At 37.5% G+C, this 22,842-nt stretch overlaps 2 protein-coding genes across 24 annotated transcripts in view; one reads left to right on the plus strand and one right to left on the minus strand.

Annotated features, from left to right (window-relative positions):
- The window catches only part of LOC134541305 (gastrula zinc finger protein XlCGF57.1-like), a 531,604-nt gene that overhangs the window by 37,071 nt on the left and 471,691 nt on the right, over nt 1-22,842 (minus strand). Inside the window, exon 1 of one of the 19 annotated variants that reach the window (XM_063384647.1) lies at nt 10,881-10,995. The exons of the other annotated variants lie outside the window; for them this stretch is intronic. The gene's annotated coding sequence lies outside the window, so the exon portion shown is untranslated. Of the gene's footprint in view, nt 1-10,880; nt 10,996-22,842 lie in introns of those variants that run through there. 19 annotated transcript variants of the gene reach the window in all.
- Nucleotides 11,970-22,842, plus strand: part of LOC134541306 (oocyte zinc finger protein XlCOF6-like) — a 57,451-nt gene continuing 46,578 nt past the window's right edge. For 2 of the 5 annotated variants that reach the window (XM_063384668.1, XM_063384671.1), the window contains exons 1-3: nt 11,970-12,151; nt 12,707-12,789; nt 20,261-20,344. In XM_063384668.1, the coding sequence (XP_063240738.1) occupies nt 12,778-12,789; nt 20,261-20,344 (96 nt within the window). In that variant the 5' untranslated portion in view covers nt 11,970-12,151; nt 12,707-12,777. Of the gene's footprint in view, nt 12,152-12,210; nt 12,629-12,706; nt 12,790-20,260; nt 20,345-22,842 lie in introns of those variants that run through there. The other 3 variants (XM_063384670.1, XM_063384667.1, XM_063384669.1) reach the window with 2 other exon arrangements.

Below are 22,842 nucleotides of genomic sequence, written 5' to 3' on the forward strand. Positions count from 1 at the left end.
TCATATTTTCTAAGTTTTTCAATTCTTCCAGTGTGTGTTAATTCTAACCTCAATTTGGACTTGCGTTCTCTATCTTTCTTTCTGTCTTCTTCAACAAGTAATGGATTCAGTTTTCTTCTTTCTCTATACTCTTTTACTCTCTGAGCAGTTGATTTAGCCATTTTTTAGAATACCATTTTATACATTAATTTAAATATCATTAAGTTTAAAAACTCAAGTACCTACAGAATGTAAACAATGGCTTCCTGTAGAATAAATGTGAGGGGAAAATAAATTGGCGGGAAAACAAAGATATAATGTATTACATTTCAATACTGCCAACTAAACTGGAACATGCACTTGGTTTCAATTTTTTTTTTCACAAAAGAAAATAGTCCTTCCGTAACAGATTTTTAAAAATCAGAAAAAATATCTTTTAAAGCTTATATATGAATAAGTTAATGATAATGTGTTCACTTTTAATGTAAAATAGGAGAATTATTTTACTTAATTCAATAGAACCTGTATTGTCTACCACACATAAAAAAATACTTTGCAGAATGTTAACGGAAGGAATTTTAGATTTTTGGGGAGTTTTTTCTCCCACATCAAATTTGGTGAATATGTATTTTTGTTCTAAAATGTAAATGTAGTTGCAGAAGCCCTGTTAACACCATTCAAATACCACTTATTTATTTTGGTGTAGTCAAAATAAAATTAAAACCAATTTCCTTCCGTAACGTTTAAAAATCCAGTTTCTTGACTATGTCTTTATTCTGTGAAGGTAGAATGCAGTTATATATTTAAAGCATGCTGCTGCAAGAAAGTTTACAGTGTTTTCTTCACAAAACACATGGAATTCACAGCCATTGTAATATTTTAAAATTTGGTGTCCATGTCCATCATTACCATGGCTTGACCCTATAAACAACATAAAGGGTATGCTTGAACAAAAAAAAAAGTATAAATGAGTGGTTCTCAGAGTACAGCTCTTACCAAAGGCATCTAAACCAAAAATATAACACCATTATGCAGTACTACAAAAGTTAAATAGCTTTTTAAGCATTACCTAAACGTTGTACCGATAGAGCTGATATGTCATTCTGTTGTGCGTATTGTTTGCTTCACCAAGAAATTACAAAATGTGTGGTACCTGCCGTGCAGCTTTATCAAAATCACCTAAACCAAAATTATAACACAACTTTGAGACGGAACTCATTTGTTTTATTTTTTCCCCGTAATAAATCAAGGTTGCAACAATAGATCGGTTAGGCTCTTTTGTTGTGCGCATGTTCTGCTGCAAAAAAAAAGTTATAATTTTGTTGTTCTCAGCGTACAGCACTTACCAAAGGCATCTAAATAAAAAAAAACCCATTATGTCGTACTACAACATTAAAATATTTTTTAACTTTAACTAAATGTTGTACCGATAGAGCTGATATGTCATTCTGTTGTGCGTATTGTGTGCTTTACCAAGAAAATATAAAATGAGTGGTACCCGCCGTACAGCTCTATCAAAATTGTCTAAACCAAAATGATAACACAACTTTGAGCCGGGACTCAATTGTTATATTTTTTCCCCGTAATAAATCAAGGTTGCAACAATAGATCTGTTAGGCTCTTCTGTTGTGCGCATGTTTGCAGCATAAAAAAAGTTATAATTTTGTTGTTCTCAGCGAACAGCACTTACCAAAGGCATTTGAATCAAAAAAATAACATTATGCAGTACTACAACATTCAAATATTTTTTTTACTTTAACTAAACGTTGTACCGATAGAGCTGATATGTCATTCTGTTGTGCGTATTGTGTGCTTCACCAAGAAAATATAAAATGTGTGGTACCTGCCGTACAGCTCTATCAAAATCGTCTAAACCATAATGATAACACAACTTTGAGTCGGGACTCAATTGTTATATTTTTTTTCCCGTAATAATTCAAGGTTTCAACAATAGATCTGTTAGGCTCTTCTGTTGTGCGCATGTTTGCTGCATGAAAAAAGTTATAATTTTGTTGTTCTCAGCGAACAGCACTTACCAAAGGCATTTGAATCAAATGAATAACAACATTATGCAGTACTACAACATTCAAAAATTTTTTTTAACTTTAACTAAACGTTGTACCGATAGAGCTGATATGTCATTCTGTTGTGCGTATTGTGTGCTTACCAAGAAAATATAAAATGAGTGGTACCCGCCGTACAGCTCTATCACTATCGTCTAAACCGAAATGATAACACAACTTTTTTCCGGGACTCAATTGTTATATTTTTTTCCCGTAATAAATCAAGGTTGCAACAATAGATCTGTTAGGCTCTTCTGTTGTGCGCATGTTTGCTGCATAAAAAAAGTTATAATTTTGTTGTTCTCAGCGAACAGCACTTGCATTTGAATCAAATGAATAACAACATTATGCAGTACTACAACATTCAAAATTTTTTTTAACTGTAACTAAACGTTGTACCGATAGAGCTGATATGTCATTCTGTTGTGCGTATTGTGTGCTTACCAAGTAATATATAAAATGAGTGGTACCCGCCGTACAGCTCTATCAAAATCGTCTGAACCAAAAAGATAACACAACTTAGAGCCGGGACTCAATTGTTATATTTTTTTTCCCGTAATAATTCAAGGTTTCAACAATAGATCTGTTAGGCTCTTCTGTTGTGCGAATGTTCTGCTGCATAAAAAAAAATAATTTTGTTGTTCTCAGCATACAGCACTTACCAAAGGCAGATGAATCAAAAAATAACACCATTATGCAGTACTACAACAATCAACTATTTTTTTAACTTTAACTAAACGTTGTACCGATAGAGCTGATATGTCTTTCTCTTGTACATATTGTCTTCTTCACCAAGAAATTACAAAATGCGTGGTACCTGCCGTACAGGTACAGATCTATAAAAATTGTAAACCAAAACGATAAGACAACTTTGAGACGGGAAACATTAATTTTATTTTTCCCCCGTTATAAATCAAGGTTGCAACAATAGATATGTTAGTCTCTTCTGTTGTGCGCAAGGTCTGCTACATAAAAAAAAATTATAAATATGTGGTTTGCAGCGTACAGCACATACCAAAGGCATCTGAATAAAAAATATAACATCATTATGCAGTACTACAAAATTGAAATATATATATTTTTTAATTTTAATTAAACGTTGTACCAATAGAGCTGATATGTCATTCTTTTGTGCGTATTGTCTGCTTCACCAAGAAAATTACAAAATGCGTGGTACCTGCTCTATTAAAATCGTCTAAAAAAAATTATAACACAACTTTCAGCCGTGAAACATTTGTTTTATTTTTTTCCTGTTATGAGTCAAGGTTGCAACAATAGATCTGTAAGGCTCTTCTGTCGTGCACATGGTCTGCTACATAAAAAAAGTTATAATTTTGTGGTTCTAGCATACAGCACATACCAAAGGCATCTAAACAAAAACTATAACACCATTATGCAGTACTACAAAATTAAAATATATTTTTAAGCATTACTACATTTTGCACCGATAGAGCGGATATGTCTTTCTGTTGTGCGTATTGTCTACTTCACCAAATTTGATTCAGATGCCTTTGGTAAGAACAACAAAATTATAACTTTTTTTATGCAGCAGAACACGTGCACAACAGAAGAGCCTAACTGATCTATTGTTCAACCTTGATTTATTACGGGAAAAAAAATATAACAATTGAGACCCGGCTCAAAGTTGTGTTATCATTTTGGTTTAGACGATTTTGATAGAGCTGCACGGCAGGTACCACACATTTTATATTTTCTTGGTTTTGCACTAAATACGCACAATAGAATGACATATCAGCTCTATCGGTACAACGTTTAGTTAAAGTTAAAAAAATAGTTGATTGTTGTAGTACTGCATAATGGTGTTATTCTTATAATTCAGATGCCTTTGGTAAGTGCTGTACGCTGAGAACAACAAAATTATAACTTTTTTTATGCAGCAGAACACGTGCACAACAGAAGAGCCTAACTGATCTATTGTTCAACCTTGATTTATTACGGGAAAAAAATATAACAATTGAGATCCGGCTCAAAGTTGTGTTATCATTTTGGTTTAGACAATTTTGATAGAGCTGTACGGCAGGTACCACACATTTTATATTTTCTTAGTGAAGCACACAATACGCACAACAGAATGACTTATCAGCTCTATCCGTACAACGTTTAGTTAATGCTTAAAAAAATATTTAAATTTTGTATTACTGCATAATCGTGTTATATTTTTGTTTCAGATGCCTTTGGTATGTGATGTACCCTGCAAACCACATATTTATATTTTTTTGATGTAGCAGACCATTCGCACAACAGAAGAGACTAACAGCTCTATTGTTGCAACCTTGATTTATAACGGGAAAAAAATATAACAATTGAGACCCGGCTCAAAGTTGTGTTATCATTTTGGTTTAGACAATATTTATAGAGCTGTACGGCAGGTACCACACATTTTATATTTTCTTGGTTTTGCACTAAATACGCACAACAGAATGACATATCAGCTCTATTGGTACAACGTTTAGTTAAAGTTAAAAAAATAGTTGATTCTTGTAGTACTGCATAATGGTGTTATTCTTATAATTCAGATGCCTTTGGCAGGGCCGGCGCCAGGCCCATGCGGCACATGCGGCCGCATGTGGCGCCACGCGGGCAGTGGCGCCAACGGAGCTATCGGAAAAAAAAATACAAAAAAAATTTAATTTATTTGAGCAAAATAGTTTTATAAATAAATAAACGCCATGAACATGATTATAATTTTATAAAAGATAGAGTGTTTCTGTTTGCTAATACAGCAATATGCGAGCATCGGTGGTGATGCGATGGCGATGACTCATGTGGTGGTGGTGCGCACCGCGCGGTGCTTCCCTGCTTTCCTGTCACAACGTGAAGCCCTCCCCACCCTCCTCCTGCTGCCCCCGACCCACCGTAAGTGCCTGCTCACTGCACCGCTCAGTCTCAGTGCTAGTGCTATCTGTCAACTCGACAAGTGCATGCACACGCCACTGTCCAGTTTGATATTATTATTGTGGTGGTATCATGGCGGACAAGAAGAAACCTACGGGTACTTTTTATAGAAAAAGAAAAAAGGACATGGAAAGAGAAAACGAAAAACAGGCGAAAGCAATGAGTAAATTTTTTGTTAGATCTGAAGTTGGCTCTTCCGTAGAGTCTGAGTCTCATAAGAACGACACCGCAGAACAACAAACAATGCAGGTAAGAGAGCAATTATTATATTTATCTGTACTTTTAAACTAAACGAAAAATTTAGTTTTCTCCATCTTACTTACAAATTTTCTCAACTTTTTTTGTGCATTTTCTATGGGATGATTTAGTATCCAACATGTGTTACACGTGTTTCAGGATTCTGATTCCGAGGAAACTTTGGTTATTCCATTACCCAAATCATCTAGACCAACTGTTCAAATTGAATCTGAGAACATCGAACAACATCCACTGCAGGTAAATTTGAATATATTTTAGGTGCTTTTTGTTCAATTGTTTCTATATTTGGTAAGTAGCCGATCATGAAATCGTAGCTTATAGCACACCATTAAGGGAGGATGAACAAAAATTATTTTTTCAAAATTCGTTTTTAACTTTATTATTAATGTTAATCCAAATCAAAAAACGATGTAAAAAAATCACAACAATTTTTATATTATTACACATACTTAAAGTGCTGATTTTGACCCTCTCAGTTTCCGACTAGACTTCTAACAAACATTTACAAACAGCTGTTTTAATAGAGTGGCGGGGGGTTTTGTTTTGTTATTGTGTAGCGCGGGCGAGATGACTGACTTCCCTCCCTGATCGCGAGCAAAGCCTAAAATTGATCCTAACCATATAATTTTTTTTATTTGTAGTTTTACAAGTTACGAATTACGTGCGTTCCCTTGCGTTCCGGCACTCTTGGGAGGTAAGGGAACGCCGTTATGTTGCGTTCCCACTGAAATTAACCACTGTGTTGATGTGTTTTCAGGATTTTCATCTCAAGGAAAACAGGAACGATCTTGACGACTGTGGAGAATGGCCGGCTAAAATCACCGATGACATCCGTCAAGTTCTCGTCGAGAAAGGCCCTGTGCAGGTTAAACATTTTAAATTTCCTGTTGACCATAAATCTGGCAGACGCTTCACAGTTGCCAATTATAAACAAAAATTGTCAAATGGAGAAGAAATCGACAGAGAATGGCTCGTGTACTCAAAATCGAAAAATTCAGTATTTTGTTTCTTTTGTAAACTCTTCAGTAATGAAGTTATATCTGTTTCTGGAACAGAGGGTTACTCTGATTGGCAAAACATGTCAACATTCTTACGCCAACACGAAAAGTCACCTCATCATATAACAGCTGCCATTTCTTATCGAGAACTTTCCCAGAGATTGAAGTCAGGGAAAACCATTGACGACGAAAACCAACGCATCATAAAATCAGAAACAGAGCATTGGTATGAAGTTTTGAAGCGATTTCTTACTATAGTGCAGTTCCTTTGAGCTCAAGGATTAGCTTTTCGTGGTACTAATGATAAGATTTTCCAAGAAAATAACGGAAACTTTTTGAAACTAGTGGAGCACATTTCCAGATTTGACGCTGTTCTCTCTGAACATCTTCGCAGGATAACTTCGAAAGAAACTCATGTACACTATTTAAGCAAAGAGATACAAAATGAGTTCATAGATGTACTTGCTCGTAAAGTTAATGAATTCATCTTAAGTGAATTGCATAAAGCTACCTACTATTCCATCATTCTTGACTGTACACCTGACGTTAGCCACCAAGAACAGATGACTCTAGTAGTCAGATTTGTTCACGCTATACCAGGAGAAAACGCAATAATCAAAGAATACTTCCTTGGGTTTCTGCAAGCGTTTGATACTGTAGCCGTGAACTTTTTCAGTAACGTTCAAGAGATTTATAACTATTTTTCGGCATCCATCCATAGATGGGACATATTGAAACATCACGTAACAAATTTAACAGTAAAACCTTTAAGTGAAACCCGATGGGAAAGTAGGATTGACGCTCTTGAACCTCTGCGCTACCATATTGATGAAATATACGACGCTGTTTACGCAGCCTCTACTGATGCCAAGATTGATGTTTTTGGAAAAAATACAGCCACTGGTATTGCCAAAAAAATAACAGATTTTCGGTTCCTTTGTTGCTTGATCACATGGTATGAGGTTTTGTTCAAAATAAATTTGGTAAGCAAAACCCTTCAGGCAAAAGAAGTCAACCTGCAGAGTGCCATGACCCTAATTGAAAGCGTAAAGTCGTTTTTGATCAAAATGAGAACAGAAAATGGATTTAATAATGTTGTTACAGACGCAAAGGAGTTGGCTGATAAACTCGGAATCAGCTCTGAGTTTCCTAATGAAACGGTAGTAAGGGCAAGAAAGGTTAAACGTCAATTTTTGTATGAAGGTGTCGACGAACCAATTAAGACAGAGACAGGAAAAGATTCTTTCAAAATAAATTTCTTTTTTGTGATTCTCGATACAGCCATCAGTTCATTGTCCGAGAGATTTGATCTTATGCACAACTATAGCCAACATTTCCAATTTCTTTATGACTTGAAACAATTAGAAAATGGTGAAGAAAAAACTATCAAAGGGAATTGTCAACGTTTGAGCGAAGTACTGACAGCAGGTGATGAAAGAGACATTAACGCAGAAGATCTTTTTAAGGAAATATCAATATTAATTCCAATGTTGTCACAAGAAGAGAGCTCCCCTCACACAACACTGAGCTATCTCACAACAAACAGATTAATAGACATATTTCCAAATGTTTTCATCGCGTTGAGGATTCTACTAACATTACCAATATCAGTGGCCAGTGGAGAAAGGAGCTTCTCAAAACTAAAAAGAATAAAAAACTACCTTCGATCTAGCATTTCACAAGAACGTCTTAGTGGTCTTGCCACATTGGCCATTGAAAATGAAATATTGAACACAATAGATACAGATACGATTTTAAAGGATTTTGCAAAAGCTAAATCAAGAAAGAAAGGTTTTCTGAAGTAGAACACTGCTGATGAACGAGTGTAGTTAGGAAGTTATGAGTATGTTGATGATGATGACCTTATTAATTGTTTTGTTATTGACTGTTCAAGAAACTGTAAATAAAATAAGATAGTTGTATCATAAATTTTTAGTCTTTATTTCCTTTGTTTTTATTACTACAGTAGGCTAGTGTGTATAAGTATATATCAATATGTGCGTTTGCACCAATATATGAAGTCTGAAGTCACTAATATGTGTGTGTGTGTGTGTCTATCTATATATATATATATATATATATATATATATATATATATATATATATATATATATATATATATATATATATATATATATATATATATATATATATATATATATATATATATATATATATATATATATATATAGGCGCCAAATCCAGATCTCGCATGTGCCGAAAAAACTCCTTGCACCGGCCCTGGCCTTTGGTAAGTGCTGTACGCTGAGAACAACAAAATTATAACTTTTTTTATGCAGCAGAACATGCGCACAACAGAAGAGCCTAACTGATCTATTGTTCAACCTTGATTTATTATGGGAAAAAAATAAAACCAATGAGTCCCGGCTCAAAGTTGTGTTATAATTTTGGTTTAGACGATTTTGATAAAGCTGTACGGCAGGTACCACACATTTTATATTTTTGATGTGAAGCACACAATAAGCACAACAGAATGACATATCAGCTCTATCCGTACAACGTTTAGTTAATGCTTTAAAAACTATTTAAATTTTGTAGTACTGCATAATGGTGTTATATTTTTTTTTAGATGCCGTTGGTAAGTGCTGTACGCTGAGAACCACTCATTTATACTTTTTTTGGTTCAAGGATCCCCTTTATGTTTCGTATATGTTTATATTACTGTAAATTTGTATATAACGGCGCATTTTTGGGCTGTGCTGATCTTTAGATACTTTTTTATATGAGAGTTATAATTTTTATTCTACACAATTTTAACACTGCTGTACTTTGGATGTTGCATATTGTATGGTGGGTACTGTACTTTTTGTGTAGTGACACATAATTTGAACAGTGCTGTACTGTATTATTTGTATATTTTATGGATAGCACAGACCAGTATTAATGTTGCACTATTTTATGGCGAAATGTATACGCATGGTCTCTGCCGATATTGTGCTGTGTCATGCAGAATTTTATGGTCGTGGCTGTACATTTAATTTTAATGGTACATTTTTGATGAAGTCTTTACTTTTGATAAGGTACTTAACATGTTGAGTATGTTACATTGTAATTTCACCGATAATCTTTTGCACAGTACTGTTGTTTTGATGTTCCTTTTTTTATGGTTGGCCAACAAGTGTTGCTTATTTTATGGTGAGTACTGTACTTTCTTATTTTAAAGTGTTGCATATTTTATGGTGGAAACTGTACATTTCAGTGTAGTGACAAATATTTTTGAGAGTACTGTACTGGGTATGTTGCTTATTTTATGGAATGAACAGTTGTGTTAATTGTGCACTATTTTATGTTGAGTACTGTACTTTTAGGCTCAGCCCATGTCACATGGTGGAAGGAGGGCTAGCCAAATAAATCTGAGATCAAGTAGTGCTGAACATTTTTTTTATTTTGTGTTCCTAGCCTAGTGTTGCATTTTTCATGGACGGTGCCATGTTGCATTTTGAATGTGTAGTGCTGTTCGCTTTGCTTCCTTCACGTTGCATTTTCTATGCAGGGTGCTGTATGCTGTTAGCCAGGCTCCGCCCACTCTAAAAGGAGGGGGAAATGAGGGGAAGGAAAATTAAGCTAGAATAAATCCAACTTCAGCGTTCAGCCTAGTCAAAATATTTGTATCCAAAATAGACTAGACCGGGTGGGACTGTAGTATACTTTGCAATACCGAGGAAAAACTATGGGAAGGGCTATAAGTGGCATTCTATAGTTTACCTGCATACTTCCAATTAGTGCAGTTGGAAAGGGATCGTCCATTAATCACGTGAGGCTCGAAATTGGGGGGGAAGGGGGGGGTGTCGGGAAAAATCACGAAATATCACAAGGGGGGGGGGTGTGTGTAGAGAGATATCACATGTATTTATTTTTTCGCACGATTTCTACTAAACCGAAAAGGGACGCGTGACCTTGACTCGCCGTAGCCAGGCAACAATATCCCCGCCCGTCGCAACATGAACCACCCGGCTCGGCTTGCCAGTCGCCAGTAAGACTGTGATTTTGGCGCCTAATAGATGCGTATATCACATATAAGCCTTTCCTTTATTATTTTTATGCCATTGAGAATTAACCTGCAACCTTAATGTGTGTCTGGGCATTTTTATCACTGTGCTTAATTTTCCAGAATTAAATTAGATTATACCTATATTTAAAGATAATATTCTGAAATTTTTAAAAATATTTTGTACCAAAAAAATACACGTGATTTTGAGGGGGGGGGGGGAGGGGTAGTCTGAAACCTCACCACAAATCACTAGGGGGGAGGGGGGTTAAAAATTTGCTAAAAAAACATCACGTGATTAATGGACGACCCCAAAGGTGGGATGCTTAAGCCTGGCCAGTCAAAACAGGGTATATGTTAATTGTGTTAAAGAAGATGGTGAAATATTTTTTCATGCATTTGTGTGTGTTAACTAGGTATTTTGACACCCGAACTGATAACTTCTCGTACCCGAAATTACTGATTGTAGATGCGAGTGTACCCGAATTGTATGCTCTTCGCCGGCAACATTGATAACTCGTTTCTCACGCAGCAATGTTATTGATTGAGGTCAATCCAGTATTCTGTTTTCAAGTATTTGTTAATACTAAGTAAGTACGGTAACTTCTAACAACATGTTAAAAATCAAAAACAATGTTTTGTACTTTCAAATTTTACCTGCAACTATTGTGTCAAGGCCCCGTCCACAGTTTTGTTGTCCGAAGTCCTTTATCTATGGTCCGAATCAACGAGCATACAATCATTCTGGTCCGAATCAAGGTCCGAATGTACTGATTTCTAAGGTTGCCACCCGAGCGCAATAAAATAATTTCTATTCGATTGTTTTTTGTACTGTTTTCATGTTTTGTAAAATGTTTACAAACCAAAGTTTTCAATATTTAGTTAACTTGTAAATTTTGCAGTTCTTCAAAAATATTTATTTATATTTTGTAAAGCAAAATTAAATGCTGTTAAATGTTTGTTATTTTATATTTACCTTTAGCAATGGAAATCGAAAACAACAAATCTGGCGGGAGACGACATCTAGTTCCCCCTCGAAAGAACCAGCGCCCCCCAAACCCAATGCGGACATAAAGCCCAAGTACCCAGCCCCCACATTATAGTCCCTCCACTATGTCCAACTCTTCTTCAAGAACCATCTGTCTGTTTCCTATAACAAACCTGCTTGTAATTAATGCATGAAATTTTGCTTCCTGCATGTATGTGCCCAGGGATTTACCTGGGCCCAACTTATCTAGTTTTAGTCTAGAGTACAGAAGTGAAGGGAGTTATTCATGGCACCAATTGGCTTAAGGACACTGATTGGGACAAAAAATTTCAATTTGATCAATGTATTCGGACCAGGAAGTTTCGGACAATTGACCACACGATGTATGATGTCAGAAGGTTACGTGGGGCAATCAGTGATCAATGTCCATTGAACACAGCTTAGGACAAGGCCTGTCTACTATTGCAATGTCCTAAACTGTGTCCCTTTATTATGAAATCACATTTATAGTCTATGTAGTTTTCCGTGTGGCAATATGACACCCTTTATATTGTAGCGCAGTCGGATGCACACTGACTTACAGTGTAAGTGGTCCTGTGTTCGAGTCCCGGGTAAGGTAAGGATGTAACTTTTTATGAGGATTTTTAGATTGATAACGATATGAGGTAAATAGCATTCTAGTATATAATTTAACTCATGGCCGTGATATCCCGACGTAGGCCACCTCCCTCTCCCCTATCAAAACATTTATTTTTCTCATATTCAGATGTCATGGAATGCCGGCAAGTTTGTTATGTTGTAGAAATTTTGTAATTTGGTATTGTGATAATTCATATGTTTTAAAAGTAATTTACCATTTTACCGAGTGGTGAGATTAAGTAAGATACAGTAAATATCATAAAATGATAAAGATAGCGAAGATCACGAGAAGATAGGGGAGGTAAAATTAAGTTTGATACATTAAAAAAAAAAGTTTGAGTTGGTAGGTTGGTTTGGTTGTTAAGAATTTTAATTATGTCGTCTATCCAACCAAGTGCCTGCACCTATTTTATAGTTTTTTTTTTTAAATTCAGCTAGTCAAATTAATATATGTTTACTCAATTAGCAATGTAATTATCATAATGTAGCTATCTTAACCTAGCTAACGATCTTTGCTGTTTTTAATTTAACGTAAAACCAACATATTAAAAAGTAACATACGTGTAGTGTCACTATGCCCCTTAATCAGATATTTAAAAGCATATCAGGCAGTGATAAAGGCGTTTTGAAAAATATTTTTTGGGAAGGAGTCTTACCTTCAGAATTACCAATTTGAGTTTTTTTTGTTTACTAATAGTCTAAGTAATTACTGTTACTTTTGACGAGTAAAGTGCCGAAATGAGAATGTTATATGTTGAACTTGTAAGGCGTATGTAAGGTAACGTAGGCTATGTTTTGTGTTTTTTTAAATACAGACACATCTTGAACACCAGGTGAATTGTGGTCATTGTTTCAGGAGGTACTATATTTTTTAATTTGGAGCGGAAGCCTGGAAAGGAAGTGGTTTTTCTAAATATCAAAGAGGATATGAAGGAACCGGTAAGTACAGAACTATGTATTTCAGACTAGACAGCTCTTTAGTTAGTGTTACTTGAAGGCTCAAGGCTATAGTGTGTGTCTATATTTACGTATATATGTCAGAGAGAGGGAGAGTCGAATAATAACTAAGTCAAGGGTTGGTTATGTTGGGTAGAAACAATTTGCTTAATATCTTAAATTTTTTAATATTCACCAAAACTACATTTGATTAGAGGTAGAGAGACTCTCGCAACATAATATTTACCATAGCTTTGCACCGTTGTTGTTCTTCATCATCTATGATGCAGTGTATTGTTTGCCTGCCAGAGCCATTTGAGACTTATAGCCAGTGTTGACTCGTGTTGGGGCACAGATGAACTGTGCTACCAATGCAGTGCCCACAACAATGCATGGTTTAAGTACGTAGCCCACATTGGCGTAATAAATAGCAAATATGACCTGGCAGCGCTCAAATACTAACATTAACTGCTAGGGCTTGGCAACCTTTTATTTACTTTATTGATAATTTCATGATAGTATGTGATTGGTGATAAAAGACACCCTTTTTTAATATTTACAATAATACCTTTGACACACGTGTGACATTTCCTTAATGGGGGTGGATGGATATAAACCTCTCAATGACTGTTTTTTTTATCCCTACCTATTCCAATTTTAATATCCCAAAAATGTATTTTAGTCATCCACAAAATTAAACGCGATTAAATTAACACGTTTTGTATTATCAGTTATGACACATGCTGATATTGGCTGCATGACTATTGAAGCAGACAAGGAAGAGGCAGGTCGAGAGGTGAAGGAGGTAGATGCATGCAAGCAGGTGAAGTGGGTTCACAATGCATGGCGTCACCGCTGAGCTCCGACAGGCCACGTAGCATCAACAGCAACTGAAATACCTGCTAATAAAGTTATGGAATGATGGTTTACTTGAACCAGTTACGTACTGACGAGATCGCTGTAACAAATTGATACCGACTCAATGCTTGTAAGTTGAGTCATGTCAGGAGGTGTTTCAGAACCCATGACTCTCTTCACCTAAGCCACAGCAATTAAAAAAATGTAATTGGAAATTCATAAGTTACAGCGAATAAAATACATTACAACAAATAGCTTCTGTCACTGTAATGCATCTTAGTAAATTGATTTGATGTTTTTTTCTTAATCTAATGACCTTTTTCCTGGGATAAAACAACCATGTGTTTTCATCTAATATATTGGTTACATTAGTTTTAGTAGTAGAAATGGGATTATGCTACATATATTAGTAAGATGTACATATGAAGGTTTTACCCTGAATTGTTGGCAAGTACAGAACATGGTGGTTTTCTCAGAATACTGTTGTTTCCCCCACTATGCATTCTGTCACTTCTCGGTCCACGTCACTTCACCCCTCATCATCTTTAGTGACTTCAGTGGCCACAAGACATTAGGCTTATTTCACTTTGAACACACTTAACCTGCCTGCCTCTTATGTGCGTCTGTTGTTCCGCCTGACACAACACAGCTATTACTTCAACATCCGATTGTTTTATTGGAACAGGCAACCTCCGTCATGAGTGGATTTTATTTTTCACAGAAAACTAGGGCATTATGTTTTAAGTACGTTCATTACATATCATTTATTACAATTACACAGAATTCACAAAAACAACAATGTCACAATGATTCGGTTTGTAGGTAGATACTGAAAAAAAGTTATGCTCTTGTGTATTAAGTGATGAGCTACATGATAGCTCATGTAGATTTTAATATATACCAACTGCAGACTAATATTCACTTTTGGAACATAAGTGAGGGACGCACAGGTCGGCCCATGCCATGTGTTCTCAACGCGATTCAGACGTCACCTTACAAGGATTAACATTAACCACTTTTATCAACATAACCTCAAAAATAAATAGGTAACAAATCGCTAAACTCAGAATTACAAGATGCGGACTGGCAACTTGGTCGTGAGAAGTGATTGCATGCTGTTTTAGACTATGAGGAAGTCTAGTGCAGGCGATTTGGCAGGCATACCAACTCGGGGGATAGCGATCATGGTCTGTTAGGCCCGTAGGGGTAACGCAGCGCAACATACCTGGGTACCCGGGGGCATGCACGGGGTAAAGTAGATCCACAGAGGTTAGCTGCACACATCAGACACCTCCAGAGCAAGGAACTTACCTGCGGGCTCAGCCAAGTGAAGACAACCCACGGTAGAGCCTGCGGGAGTTAAACCAGCGCTGCACAGCCCTCGTCCAGTGAGCCTGGAGGGGGTGGTGGGAGGGGGCTGGACCACAAGGATACAGGCACACATTTGCTTCTAGCAATGTCACTGCACAGACAAGATTATACTGAATGTGTTAGGTTCTTTATTACTATTCCCAAAGGAAATCACACACTCGTCTACACATCACAAAACCACCATCTTGGCCCGTCATACACCACCTTTTTCGTCCGCCCTTGCTGCCAACTGTTATACACTACAATCCCATCCTTCCTTATGAGCTTGAGATCAAATGATCTCCAAAATACATAGTACAGTTGTATATTACCCTACTAAAAATACATATTACATGAAAAGTTGCATTTCTCAACAATCACAAATAATGTTACAAATCTAACCTTACTGGAGGTTTCACTAATCGTGTTGACCGTCTGTCTGGTCTAGGTCTGCTTTCCCCTTGCACTGAAGTGGGGGATACAAAGCCTTTGAAGGGTGGACTATGGCTATCTTCTCTAAGTAGTCCTGAGGAAGACAGCTCTTTCGGTATTCCTTCCTTAGGCACCACCTTTGTGGCAACCCTCCCCCTCACTTCGTCATCAATTCCTTCCCCACTACCACGCTTTGATGTTGCCCAGTTTCCTAACTTAGGCCCCCATGCCAGTGTGTCACTAACCACATTGTTTGACACTACTGGATGTCTACAATCTGGTAACTGTGATTTCCGGATTTGATCCACATGCACTATCCTATTTCTTTGGTTACTTCCCCATAACACCAAATATGTCAATGAACTTAAGACTTTTACAATTCTACTTGGAACCCATTTCCATACTTTATCTCCTATTGTTTTCACCAGGACCTTTTCCCCTACTTCATATAAAGGAACACCATCCTTTATTGGTTGCCTTCGTTCACACTTTTTGGTTTTATTTTTATCAGGTTTTAACATGCTCAGCTTGGTTCTGGGTTTTGTTTTAAAGATCACTTCCGCCGGGGTCTGTCCCGTTACTGTACAAGGAGTATTTCGGTAAACAAACAAGAACTCTTCTAACCTATGGTGGATGTTTACATGCCTATTTTTGAGTGTTCCATCAATGACCTGTTTCTTCAATGCCTGTTTTAATGTTTGAACCTCCCGTTCTGCTAGTCCATTCGATTTGGGATGATACGGTGGGCTTTTCAACACCTGTATGCCATTTCCTTTACAAAAGGATATGAAGTCTTCAGAGTTAAAGGGAGGCCCATTGTCAGAGACAATAGCACCTGGAATTCCAAAAATGGCAAAACATGAACGTAACCTTTCAATGACCTTCCCCGCTGATGTAGTACTCATGACCCAGGCACTCACCCACTTAGAAAAGTGATCACATAGAATGAGTATTTTTTCTCCTCCTTGGTCCAAGAAATCCAAATGAATTCGCTCCCATACTGAATAAGTTTGAGGCCAGGTCATTGTTGGAATCTCCTTGCGCATATTCTGTGTACATTGGCAGGCTTCACAAGTCTGCACTCTATTTTGAATGTCCTGGTCAACACCAGGCCACCAAACCATACCACGTGCTAACAGTTTCATTCTCACAATTCCTGGATGTTGATCATGTAGCATTTCAATGACTTTCTCTTGTAGCTGTTTTGGTATAATTATTCTATTTCCCCACATAAGGCATCCTTGTTGTAACGACAGTTCATGCCTCCTCATGAAGAATGGCTTCAAGTTTGGATCTGATAACCTATCTGTCCATCCATGTTTTGTGAGTTCTATTACCTTTGCTACTCCTACATCCTGACGTTGAGCTTCACAAACATCATCTGTATTGAGGGGTAAATCAGGAATGTTTGTGAAAGCAAAAATGCAGTTATCTATGCTCCCCGGCAGGGGCAACCTAGATAAGGCGTCTGCATTAGCCATTAATGATCCTTGTCTGTACTCAAGTTTATAATTATAAGCTGCTAAGATAACTGCCCATCTCTGAAGCCGTGCATGTGCTAAGGTAGGAATGGCCTGATCATGGCCCAACAGTCTCTTTAAAGGTTGATGATCTGTCACCAGTACAAACTGATGACCATAAATGTACTTGTGGAAACGTTTTACCGCAAACATTATGGCTAACGCTTCCCTGTCGATTTGTGAATAGTTTTGCTCTGCCTTTGAAAGTGTGCTCGATGCAAAAAGCACAGGTTTGTCATTCCCCTCTATCCTATGGCTTAACACAGCACCAACTCCATATGGGGATGCATCACATGCCACCACAATTTGAGCTGTTGGGTTAAAGTGCGTTAATACCTGATTGGATGTTAACATTTGCTTCGCTGCCTCAAAGGCTGTTTGGCACTCTGCATTCCAAATCCACTTGCTGCCACATTTAGTCAAGTCATACAGGGGTTTCATCTTACTGGACAGCATAGGTAAAAACTTATGGTAGAACTGCAGCAGACCCAGAAAGGATTTTAACTGTGTTACATTTAAAGGTCTGGCTGCTTGTGTAATGGCTTCAGTCTTTTCATCGGTAGGATGAACTCCATACTCATCTATCTTATGCCCTAAATATTCTACTGACTCACCATAGAAGCGGCATTTCGACAGGTTAACTCTAATATTATGATCATTTAACCGCTCTAGTACAGCAAATACTTTTTGCTTGCAATCATCTATTGATGTTCCCACAATCAAAACATCATCTATGTAACATACCACCCCAGGTAATCCTTGCAGCACTCTATCCATAACGGACTGAAATATGGCTGGAGCACTAGCTACGCCATAGGGTAAACTTGTCCACTGAAACAAGCCTAGGTGAGTATTCATTGTGAGGTAAGGCCTAGATTCCTCCCCCACTTCTAACTGCTGATACGCATTGCTCAAATCTAATACAGTGAAAATCTTACCCCCTGTTAACCCAGCAAAAATATCTTCCAATTTTGGTAGCGGGTAACAATCAACATTTAGGACTTTGTTTAAGGCCATCTTAAAATCTACACATACTCTTACACCCCCCTGTTTTTTTGGTACCACCACAATGGGACTAGCCCACTCACTATGTCTTACAGGAATAATTTTACCTACATTCTGCAAATCATGTAGCTGCTTTTCTACCTGCTCTTTAAGTGCGTAAGGCACATCATAAGCTTTGTGAAACACTGGTATTGCCTCCTCTTTGACATTCAGATGGGCCTTAAAATTACGTATGCATCCAGTAGTGTCTGCATTAAATACTCTAGGAAATCTTGTACTCATTTCACTTAGTCCCAGTGTCCCCACTTCAACACATGTGCTTGATACCTCATTGGGACCCTGACCACAACCAATCAATTTACCTACGTTACTTACTGCCTCCAAGTTATTTCTCCAATCAGGTAGAATAGCATCAAGCCATTCTCTTCCCAACAGAGGCAACATGTTTGCTCTCCCTCCTATTACCACGAGGGGCAGTTGATGCTCTCTCCCAGACTGCCCTCTTACATTTACACTGATTTGCCCCAACACTTTGACCTGGTTACCAGTGACTGACTTTAATTCTAAGGCACAATGTTTAAGTACTACCCGTGGAAAATGGTCCTTGTAAGCAGAAACTGGTATGACAGATACACAAGCTCCACTATCTATCTCCATTTTTATCCTTTGACCTTCTACGGAAACCACTGCAGTCAAGGGTTTATTTACACTATTGATATATACTGTTGTGTTCACGGAAGAGTTAACTTGATTAAGATGCAATGCATTAAGTTCCAGAAGCTCGTCACTAGACTCTGCCCCCAGTTCTTTCACCATACGAGAGCGACATACTCGAGCTGCGTGACCTTTCTTCCCACACGAGTAACAGGTCCACTGCCTTGCTGGACATGTCTCATGAGCATGCCTCCGTCCACATCGGAAGCAAGATGATGCTGCTCCGCTTGCCGCTGCTCCACTAGGGTGTTTGGATGTAGACCTGTATGTGGACTTGTAGTCATTATTTCTCTGCTGCCCGCCTCGCGAGTATGTTTCCTGGACTGTACCTTGTTGCTTATCTGTTACTTTGTTGACAGTTTCTGTTACGTCCATTGGCGAAGTTGGCAATGTTGGCTGGAACAACTTTGTCTGCTGTGCGGCCTGTTCCATGCTGCTGGCGATAAGGCAAGCCTTGTCAAAGTCTAGGTTAGGTTCACAGATCAGACTACGTTGTATGATTTCGGACCGCAAGCCACATACCAAACGATCCCGTAATGCTTCTTGTAGAAATTTACCAAAGTTACATGATTTTGCCAGGTTTTTTAGTTCTATTATGTATTCAGATACCGATACATTGCTTTGCTGATCACATTTATGAAATCTGAACCTTTCGACTATGATGTTCTTGGCAGGCGAAAAATGCGTAGAAAGCACCTCCAACAATTCTTCAAATTTCTTTGATGTAGGATTGTCTGGTATCAGTATGCTTTTGAGGGTAGCGTACGTTTTGGCCCCCATAAGGGTAATAAATAGTGGCACCTTGGCATCTTCTTTGATTTCATTCACTACAAAAAACTGTTTTAGCCTTTCCACGTACGAATCAAAGTCCTCTGTCTGCGCATTATATTCCCCAATATGTCCCAGCAACCCCATGTTTACATTTTCATGTGCGGTACGTGAAAGTGAACAAAATGTGGCCCGCCTTACTCACAATACACCCCACTGTTGTTGTAATGCACTCCCATAAATTACCGCACATCGCCGATCCCATCCTCGTCGCCAATTGTTAGGTTCTTTATTACTATTCCCAAAGGAAATCACACACTCGTCTACACATCACAAAACCACCATCTTGGCCCGTCATACACCACCTTTTTCGTCCGCCCTTGCTGCCAACTGTTATACACTACAGAATGATGAATAAAAAACAAATTATTTATTATAAGTACAAGGGATAGTCTTATTTTTATTCCTTCATAATTATAAAAAATTCATCCTTCTGTATATATATTTTTTTGCTGGTTTATGCAATATTAGCAAAAATTATACTTAACATAGACCTATTGCAGATGGTTCGGTACTAATTTAGTGTGTGCCGTATGCTGAGATTGTTAGCATACCTACTTTCTGTGAGGGCTGTAAGTTCATTGCAAGCACCAACTTTAGCTCTAAAACTATAACTGTGTAAAGTAGTTAAGCAGAAATACAAAAAAAAAGTTTCTCTGGCCAAATGCACAGCAGTGATAATTTGTTCTTTTCCTGGCCTTGTGACATGTAAATGTCATTCTTCTGAGGCCACTACTGCTATTTGTGATGCCTTTTATTTCTTCCAGGCAGCGAATGAAGACTTGATGGTGAAGCAGGAGCCCAGTGAGATAGTTTTCCCTCTAATCAAAGAGGAGTCGGTGAATGAACTGGTGAGTAGACTTGGGTGAACAGGACTGTGAACTACAGATGGTTTCAAACCCGGTCCACTCTCTTGAAGTGTTGGAGTGTCTGTGCCGTACATCTGGCGATGTGTCGTTCCCGGTCCTCAGTCCTCGGTCGTGTTTATGTTCTCAGCGGTTCAACAAGAACCAAGAACCAAGAATTAATTTGGGAACCATGAAATTTTACAGCAAAACCTTTCCCAGTTAAAATAAAGTACAGTACTGGAAAAGTGAACCCAACCATTTTAAAAAAATTATAAAGCCTTCGTGGAAGTGGTAAAGCATGGTGTGTATCTGACGCAAGCACAGGCAAGGCACATCTTCTAGCTTTATCTGCACCTGTTTGAGACGGAGCAGTAATGGTTAGTAAATCTTGCTTCACCCGCGTGCTCTAGCTCACCTCGCCCAAGTGGAGAGATAGTGCGAGCAGGAACCGCAACAATATCAAAAAATGGGGACATAGTGGGACAGACACAATACTGTACAGCATCGATTCCCAATTATTTTTCGGCCAGGGAACCCAATGATGGATTTTTTTTGTCGGAAACCCATCAAATTCAAAGGAAGTTATTTGACAATAATAATTGTGCTTGCTTTATATGACATACGTCCTGATACACGGAGCCCCTGCCAAGGAACCCCAGGTTTGGGAACCGCTTCTTAACAGCATATTACAAACTACACTGCATTTCCACTAATATATTTTTTAAATTCTTTTTTATTCTTTACATAGGCTCTAAATGATCTATTCTCCTGTTAAATGCAGTATATACATTGCAACAAACAATTTATGATGAAAATTGTATTTTAGTTTGATCTTCTGTTAACTTAACCATGTTGTCCACTCTCTTGAAGTGTTGGAGTGTCTGTGCAGTACACCTGGCGATGTGTCGTTCCCGGTCCTCAGTCCTCGGTCGTGTTTATGTTCTCAGCAGTTCAACAAGCACCGAAAAAAAAAATAATTTTGGAACTATGAAAATTATTAACAGCCAAATCTTTCCCAGTTAAAGTAGAGTAACTTGTAAAAACTGGTTGAGGACACACATCTGCATTTGCTTCTGCATTTTGGCTTAATTCCCATTTAATGGTTAAGTGAAACCAGTCCAGTGAAGTACAGTCCAGTCATAATACAATTATTAAAGCTTTAGTGAGAGTGTAAAGCATGGTATGTATCTGACGCAAGCGAGGCACCACTTGGAACACTGTCTGCACCTGTGTGACATGTGACAGTAATGGGAAAGAAAGCTTCCTTTGCTCCCATGTGCGAGCTCACCTGCCCAGATGGGAAGATAAGGATGATAATACAGGCATGAATAAGTTATTTACTTTACTCACCATTGTTCAGTAATAGGTAACGACTCAAATACACAAGTAGCAGACTGGAACATGTGATATTGATTGTTAGCTATTCTATCGACAGTGAACAGTTAGTTGTTGACGTGATTATTGCTGCAAGTACCAAAACTTTTACACTTAATCTTCTGGAAGTGTGGGGGAACATGATTCTACTTGTGGTATACCAGAACCTGACTATTGCTGTACCGTAGAAGTAGTGTGGACATTCTGTGGTGCCAGTGGCGATGTTGGTTTATTTGTTTTTACTATTTATGTATTAATTATTATAAAAGCTTGTTGTTTACTATTATAAAATTATTATTTTAATTATATTTATTAATTAATATAAAATCTTGGTATATACGTTTCCCCAAGCAACTGCGAAGTCAAATAATTGAATAATTGTATGGTGCATTGTAAAGTAACTATTTATACTCTACAAAAAACATGTGTATCACATATCACTATATGCTGCTTCTGTAGGCAGTATTTTATTTGGGGCATGTTCTACAATAATTGCTACTCCATCTGCTACTGTACATTACATTGGTGACTTTTGTGTGCTCTAATTTTGCAGTCTTATAGATACACAACCGAGATGGTCGTTAAACCTTGAATTAGCTGGGATGTATGTTTGATGCCAGGATTGAAGTGAGAAACTCTTGAATATTTGAAAGCCAACAGGAAATATTAGTTGTTTTTTTTCTAGCAAGTCGAAAAGAGCTTTGTGTAAAAACTGCTCGTCGTGGCTACAAACTGCGTCAGTTATGCCTTTTTCCAGCGCTCTCTGTCAAGTCTGCACCGTGGATGTGAGGAATGCGACATGTGTTTAGATAATAATATGGAACACAGCAGAGGGAAAGGAAGTCGCTGCTCAATTTATTTTCTTTCTTGTCCACTGTTTCTTTTTTAACCTTTACTTATGAAGATATTCCCTGATAGTAATAACAAACAGAAGCCACAATGGAAAACTATTTACCTTTATTTTTCACGTGAAAGACTGGAGGCTCTATTGTAAAATAAAATAAAAATAAATTAAAAAAAACACTGAACCTGCAAGAAACTAGATTAGCGGATGGTGCCATTATTATTATTATTATTATTATTATTATTATTATTATTATTTTTAATTAAATGCCTTAATAAATAAG

The sequence above is a fragment of the Bacillus rossius genome, chromosome 18, assembly GCF_032445375.1.
Source record: "Bacillus rossius redtenbacheri isolate Brsri chromosome 18, Brsri_v3, whole genome shotgun sequence".
NCBI classification, from domain to species: domain Eukaryota; kingdom Metazoa; phylum Arthropoda; class Insecta; order Phasmatodea; family Bacillidae; genus Bacillus; species Bacillus rossius.